Source organism: Gigantopelta aegis, chromosome 4 (genome assembly GCF_016097555.1).
Source record: "Gigantopelta aegis isolate Gae_Host chromosome 4, Gae_host_genome, whole genome shotgun sequence".
Taxonomy (NCBI): Eukaryota; Metazoa; Mollusca; class Gastropoda; order Neomphalida; family Peltospiridae; genus Gigantopelta; species Gigantopelta aegis.
The window spans coordinates 18,697,481-18,705,507 of record NC_054702.1 but is presented as its reverse complement, the minus strand read 5'-3'; the positions used below and the strand labels follow the sequence as shown (position 1 = coordinate 18,705,507).

Sequence of the window (8,027 nt, the reverse complement as noted above, 5' to 3'; positions counted from 1 at the left end):
TATAAAAACACATTTTAATGCATACAAGTACATGTACGCTAACTTTACATAATGTAATTTTTATTTGTTTGAAGACTGAACACCCATACACACTACTAATACACAAATCTGCACTGACAAGTGTGGAAAACATACATATTGCATCACATAACGCAAACTCTTCTACCTTAAAAACAGCAAAACATACATTTTAAAGTAGTTATTTGGGGTCTAACATGCTTTATTCTTTAAAGTGAACTCGGCCACATTCCTTAAATGCAGCAAGAGGACTTTTTTATAGAAAGCATCGTCGCAAACCAAGTTAAAAGTTTGTTCTGTTTTTATGACACCACTAGATCACATTGATTAATTAATCATCGGTTATTGGATGTCAAACATTTGGTAATTCTTACTCATAGTCATCAGAGGAAACCTGCTACATTTTTCCATTAGTAGCAAGGGGTCTTTTATATGCATTTTCCCACAAACAGGATAGTACATACTACAGGATGTGATTTTTCAGCTTTTATTTGATTTAAGTTTTTTGGTGTAAAATGATTTTTACAAAATAAGATTGGATTTGATCCAAAATACTGAAAATTAACCTTTGTGTAGTATAGCAAATTCAGCTTTTATTTTAAAACTAGTATCACGTATCTGATAGGCCTACCAGTCATGGGGTAATTAATTATAAAAAAACCCATCTTAAGTCGTGAAAATTATTGTGTCTTTTGTCACAGGCATAAGTCGAGAAGAGCAACTTGGGTCACCATCTGACACAAAAAAATTGAGAATAATAAAAATATTTTGTTCTGCACAATTTTTTATATATAAATACATCACCACCTAAATTTCAATAAATTAATTGTGTGCCATTTAAATATCAATTACGCACACAAGTACCAGTACAATCAGAACAGCGATATGAATGAATAAAAATGATTTGTGTGCTTGTGAAGAAATGATAACGGAAATTTAAACTCCATAAATGTTTAATTTATGGTAAACTATACTTAATTTTGATGCCTGTGTCAAAAGGAACCCAAGTTATATGACATGAAGTTGTACCCCATATTTTGAAGCATCTCTATATTTCAAAAAATAACATTCTAGATAAATATTGTTGCTTAAAAAGCTATAAAACTATTTTTCTGTAATGGATTAATATTAAATTCTGTCATATATAAGGCACAGCTTGCTTTAGAATAACCTAATGTTTACAGGCTGCACCTATACACAACACAGGACATCACATACACTGTCAGATTCTTACACATTTCTGTTAAAAGGTCAAACATAACATGGAAAAATATCTGCAATGATGAACCGCTTTTCACAGACACAAAAACGTTCAGGATACAAAAAGTGCTAGGTCTTGGGTGGGTTCACAGGATCGAATCCAGCCTCCAGTTTTTCCGAATACTTTAAATAGTCTCGTCTTCTGTCAAAATACTTCACCTGCAAACAAAGAATATGAGTAATCAGACACACTGAAGACAATAAAAAGAACTGCGAATCAGTATCAGATGTTGCACACACCAACAAAAGATATTAAAAGGCTTATGATAGTCCTGACCAGTGGTAATTCAATGATCCAAAATTGTGATATTGAAGGCTGATAAAACAAGCATTTAGAGACTACTGCTAAAGCAATACATGTCCCTACAGCGCCCAACAATGTTTTGTATCTCCTAAATTCAAGGACCATAACTCTGAAAAGTGGGTAAATCATCACAAAACTTCCACTTGGATCTGTAAAGCTATATACAAATGATAAAGCTATATACAAAATTTCATCTTGATATCTCCAGGCATTGCAAAAATCCAGAAAACAAATTTTCATATCTCCTAAATTCAAGGGCCATAAATCCATTACAAATGGGTAAATCGCCATGAAAGTCAAACTTGATCTGTAACAGTACGTGCTAAACCTATATATACAAAAATGTCAGGTCAATATCTAAAGGTCTTCTGAAAAAAAAATGTTCACATTCCTAAGTTCAAGGGCCACAACTCTGTCACAAATGGGTAAATCATCATGAACATCAAACTTGATCTGTAACAGTACATGATGAAACTAACACAAAATTGTGTTCCCTACAGGACTAACATTTCATTTCAACTTATTTTCGTGCTTATATCCAATTAAGGTTGAAATACGCTGTCATGGGCACACACCTCAGCTATCTGGGCTGTCTGTTCAGGACAGTGGGTTAGAGAGAAGAGGGTGGGTATAGTGGTCTTACACCTACCCAATGAGTCATTAAAACTGGCTCTGGGTGGGGGCCGGTACTGAGCTGTAAATCAACGACACTACCGAGGCTGGTGGGAATAACAAATTTTCTTGATTCTTACATGTTCAAGGGCCATAACTTTGTCAAATATGATCAAATCACCAATTTATGACTGCCATGCAGAAGTCAATAGAGTAGAATTTCTCTAGTTTTACAATTATAAAAGTTAAACTTCATTTTTGTGTTTAATGACACCACTAGAGCTCATTGATTTATTAGCTATTTGATGTCAAACATTTGGTAATTTTGACATATAGTCTTATGAGGAAACCTGCTAGTTTTCCATTAGTAACAAGGGATCTTTTATATGCACCATCCCACAAACAGGATAGCATATACCACAACGGCCTTTGATATGCCAGTAGTGGTGCACTGGCTGGAACGAGAAATAAACAGGGATTGATCCTAGACCAAATGTGCATCAGGTGAGTGCTTTACCACCAGTATCGTCAGGTATTAGGAAAAAAACCCTTGGAAAACGATAACCTAAATGCCCATTTCCATGGCACGTATTATTGCCAAGTTTCAGTGCTGAAACAGCGCGCGTTTTGTCTGCACAGAACACGCGCTGCTTTTGTCAAAATCATTTCACACTATCTACTATACAAGCATTTCCATGTGGGCAGATTGCCATGCTGATTATTGACAGCGTGGAAAAAAATCACTAGAAGATGCGATTTTTCTCCACTTGTCTGCGCGTACAATGCTAGAAAATGTCATAATTACGTCATTAACACTGGGGTATCCCTTCTGCTGATAATGGAGCCCACAAATCCAAATAATGTCTCCACGTCCTGGAGGAGCATCCTGAAATACTCATAATCTTTGTCACCGTCAAGCTCGAGTTGTTTAACCAAATGGTAAAAGGCACCATATTTCTTTCTTTCTTTGATGATATCATGGACCCAAAATCTATGGGTTTTTTTACTATGCATTATTTTCTTCTTCAGAACTAAATCCAAGAACATATCTTCCAACATTAGACTTTTCCCAATGATCAAGAGTCTCAACTGGCGGTGCTTTGACATCGCCATTTTGGTTGTCAACACATGTTTTCACTAAAATCTGCACAGACTATCTGCTTCATGGAAATAGATTGTCTATGTGGCTATTATTAACATACGTGGCAAAAATTAGAGAGACAAAATCTGCGCCATAAAAAAGGCCTTAAGTCACAAAAATGTGCACTATAAAAAAGGAGTAAGTCAAGGTAAGCTGGTATTTTCCCACACGTCATCTCAAATGTTTTGTGAATTACTATTCTATTCTGATAATTCGGATGATTATGCATATCAAAAGAAATGGCTAAATTATATGAACATTTTCAATCAGAAGGATGAAAACTTCCGAGAGTATCAGTGTTCTGTGATATATATTGTATCGGGGAATTGTGTATTGCAATAAACCGGTATTATTGTCCACCCCTACTGTTGACTGTCATGCAGAAGTCAATACAGTATAATTTCTTGCGTTTTAGAATTAACACCAGTTCAAAAACTTATGTTTATATCTTTGTAAATGGTCTGATGCACTTTATTTTGGCAGCCCATCTAAATTGCTCAAAACACCTTAAACGTTTTCGTTGGAGCACTCAAAGTTTATTTTTGGACTTAAGTTTTTATTCCAGACAAGTGTTTCAACTCTCCATTTTGGCTTTAGATCCTTGACCTAACTACTAAATTCTTATTCCAAATTCTACCCACCTCAAACTTACCCTCCCCCACCCACCCCCGTCCCGGACTTAGTCACTGGTGATGTCAGAAGGAAGAAGAAAATGTTTTATTTAACGACGCACTTGACACATTTTATTTACATTGGCGTCAGACATATGGTTAAGGACCACAGATATAGAGAGAGGAAACCTGCTGTCGCCACTTCATGGGCTACTCTTTTCGATTAGCAGCAAGGGATTTTTTATATGCACCATCCCACAGACAGGATAGCACATACCACGGTCTTTGTTACACCAGTCATGGAGCACTGGCTAGAACGAGAAAGAGCCCAATAGGGCCACGGATGGGGATCGATCCTAATGGTGATGTCGGAGGCTCAGCTCAGAATTAAGAAATGAGACACAATGCAACATTAACCATACGTAATGATTTACCCAAGTACTGGAACACGACGTTTCAAATTGTGCCCGGTATTTCTGACACTTTGTCTTGTCTTCATTGTTTTCCTCCAGACACTTGAAGTAGATGTCCCTCGCATCCCAGCATTTCCGTCTGTCTTCTTTCAATGGAACAGACATCTTTAGTTTTTATTATGGCTAAATCTGAAAATACATGTAGTACACAATTAAATTTAAAAAAATATAATTGTACTTACTACTTGACAAGTCGGAAATATAAATATGCGAGCATACTCGAACACAACATTAGCATACATGCAGACCTTGCTTTTTAAGGTGCGCGGGTGCGATCGTGATCGTACAGCAAGCGTAATTTCAATCTGACGAGTGTGAAAAACAGCTCACGTTACACTCAACAAATGGTGCATGTAAAATAGGTGAGTATATTTATTTCCACTGTTTACAAAAATCAAGTTTCCATAGCTCATTTAGTTGATAGGAAGATCCTTTTATTAAAACAATAAAAATTAAAAACATGGCAGTGGATTCCATGCAGTCGTTAAACTGGTATTTCTCTTTGTTGAACAAATCGGGAAATACTGGTTTAATATTTTGTAGACATACCAGTCAAAATCAAATCGAAGCTACACTGGTCACTGCCTATTTTATTTATTTTAGAGTGATTTTTCACTCGCCTTAGCATACATAGGCGTGCGATTTTCAACTCGGCTATAATTTTCAAAAACCAAGGACTGTACATATGCATTAATATTTATATATTCATAGTAAGAGTACATATATGTAACTATCATCAATGCCCCGAACTTCGTTATGCTTCAATGTTCGACATGGCTTTTGTTTTCCTATAGATGCATTTTGTTTAACATTTATTGTTTTCTCAGTGTACATTTTCAAGTTTTGTCTTCACTGCTCAAAAGTTTCTTTTACAACAACATGGTTCTAGAAAAACATTTATAAGTTAATTGTAATGTTAAAACTTTAAAAAAGTAGTAAAACCAATGGTTTCCCCAAAGTATTCTCGTTTAATCCTTATATGAAGTTTCATTTGTTGATGCCAGGCCCATATTTACTTGCACCATTGACATAACCATGGAAGAACTTTTTTTTATGCTTTTCACACCCGTGTAACTTGTTATATCGACAGAGGATGTGCTATAACGAAATTTTAAGCATAATTTATTTTCCTCTTTACCGACAGGGTTGACATTTTTGTTTACGTTAATTATTAATTTTTTCACGTAAACTGATTGGAATATTTGATTTCACAAACGGTAACTGCAAAATATGGAGTATTATTTCCTAACTCTCGTTTTTGTCATTACCCTAACGAAGTTTGAGACATAGATGGTATACTATAGTACGACACTACATGCATCGTTGTATAACACGCATTCCTACTTTGAATGTTTATCCCTTGATGTACCAGTAATTTATCGTAAGAAGAACACCACAAAATGTTACGTGTATCACATTATAATTTGCGTCATCTTTTAAAAACACAGTGCAAGATGACCTCTGTGAAGTTGGTAAAACGTGTTTTGATTACTCGCTTCCCGAGTTGAACCTAGCAGACATCTTTAGCAACCAATTAAAGCAGATACTAGTAGCAAACACCTAAACACCGGACCAGGCCGTTTCTATAGTCCTACTATCACATAATTATTAGACAATTTGAATCAGCTAGGTTTAGGAAATTTAACATTTTAAAAGTATGTATCTATAACTGAACAAACCACAATAAATTATGTCATTTAAATTGTAGCAGGATTGAAAATTGTATGGACAAGTAAAATGTCCACATCTGGCAGAAAGTATAAACATTTGTATATTAGGGTTTGAAAGCTTTTCCCTCTAAATAAGGCTCATCCAAAATAATTTGTAAAAAAATGTTTGTCAAATGTTTACAATTATTGCTTGCTTGAAGTATTATTTTATGCATTTAGATGCACAACTGTTTATGGAAGTTATAGAAAGTTTTTTCGCGCACAAATATGGGTACTATAAAAGTGAAAGTCCTTCTACAAACGAAGCTGGCACCTGTGCTCATGACAGGTGTGCGCTAAAACAGCTCTCTCTCTCTCTCTCTCTGAATGTGCACGTTAAGCCCCATGACCTGACCTGACAAACGGAGTCCTTGTCATGGACAGAACTCTCTGGCGAGTCAGAGGTTGTACACACGATAGGCGTGCTTGAACAAATCTCGGATGGAAGCATGCCACAAATTGCCCATACCCACATACAAACGGAGTGGGAGCCCTATATCGTGGTTAAGACCAACTCGATGTATGTACAATGAATATGCGTGCATACGACTGACGACTATCACGACTGTCGACCATAACATTGGACTCTGTCTTATATATACTGTATTGATTATACCATAGTATGCTAATAGAAGTTATAAAAATTACAGGTTTTTTTTTTTTAACGACACTTCTAGAGCACATTGACTTATTTATCATCGGCTATAGGATGTCAAACAGTTAGGCTACATTTGAAAATTCTGAGAGGAAACCTGATACATTTGTCCGTTATTAAGGAATCTTTTTTATGCACTTTCCAGCACAGGACAACACATATTACGACATTTGATATACAAGTTTTAGGACACTGATTGGATCGAAAAAAAAATCCAGTCAATGAAACTAAAGACATATTCATAATGGCCCTGGATGTTACAGTTTCTAGTAGGCCTGCACACTTGTTTAGGTGTATTTATGAGTGCTCTTCTGTGATTGTTTCTTCTAAGACAATCTTCTCTTGATCTTGTCGTCTGTAGAATGCTGGTACTGCAAGGCAGAGAGACTGATGGCACAGGCCACCATACTATTGACCTTAAGGCGCTCAGTGACAATCAGTCACCATTACCAAGTGTACGAAATTTCATCCTATGAAATGTACAGTGTGAATCATGTGGTGTGGTAAAGATAGTTAATAAATTCCATCTTTAAAAAAAAAAAAACCCTCCATGAATCGTAAGACAAAGATATACTGGAAGATGAACCTCTCTGCTATTATATGGTCGTTTGTCTTGGTTTAGCAGGAGATCTGGAGTCTGTCCTTTACTGGTTGAATAAAATACCATGTTATGCCTGTTCCTCACAAGATCCACTGGGTGAATGGCTACGATTGAACAGTTTCCAATCAACTTGGACCGAATTTACGAAGCCTGTTTTTCTTAATCGCAGGTGTTTAAGCATTGTAAATGTATATAGTTACACGTGTGTAAGTCTAAAACAGGCTTTGTAAATTCGCCCCCCCCCCCAATATGTTTTAGCGCCTCCTACAAGGTGTATTGCTTCACTAAAACACACCCTTCAAATTTCACCACTGTCAAAATTAGGGGCGGGATGTAGCCCAGTGGTAAAGCGCTCGCTCGATGCGCGGTCGGTGTGGGATCGATCCCCGTCGGTGTGGAATCGATCCCCGTCGGTGGGCCCATTGGGCTATTTCTCGTTCCGGCCAGTGTACCACGACTGGTATATCAAAGGCCGTGGTATGTACTACCCTGTCTTTGGGATGGTGCATATAAAAGATCCCTTGCAGTAAATCGAAAAGAGTAGTCCATGAAGTGGCGACAGCGGGTTTCAGAATTTTGCGCTCAGGGCAACCGCCCCGGTGGCCCCGCCCACGTTACGCCACTGATGTACGATATTAATCCT

General features: G+C 36.8%; 1 protein-coding gene across 1 annotated transcript; it reads right to left on the bottom strand.

Annotated features, from left to right (window-relative positions):
• LOC121369635 (cytochrome c oxidase assembly factor 6 homolog) lies at positions 1-5,938 on the bottom strand. Its single transcript, XM_041494669.1, has 3 exons — positions 5,764-5,938; positions 4,381-4,548; positions 1-1,437 (listed from the first exon to the last, which is right to left on the bottom strand). Exons 2-3 carry the CDS (start codon positions 4,522-4,524, stop codon positions 1,348-1,350), a joined length of 234 nt encoding a protein of 77 aa, XP_041350603.1. The 5' UTR covers positions 4,525-4,548; positions 5,764-5,938; the 3' UTR covers positions 1-1,347.
• Positions 5,939-8,027: the final 2,089 nt, after the last annotated feature.

What these genes read in the sequence shown, in the direction of transcription:
- LOC121369635 (XM_041494669.1), bottom strand. Translation starts at nt 4,524, where the DNA reads ATGTCTGTTCCATTGAAAGAAGACAGACGGAAATGCTGGGATGCGAGG. An exon ending in CGTCGTGTTCCAGTACTTGG is followed by an intron (nt 1,438 to 4,380) that starts GTAAATCATTAC and finishes CTTTGTTTGCAG; the next exon opens with GTGAAGTATTTTGACAGAAG.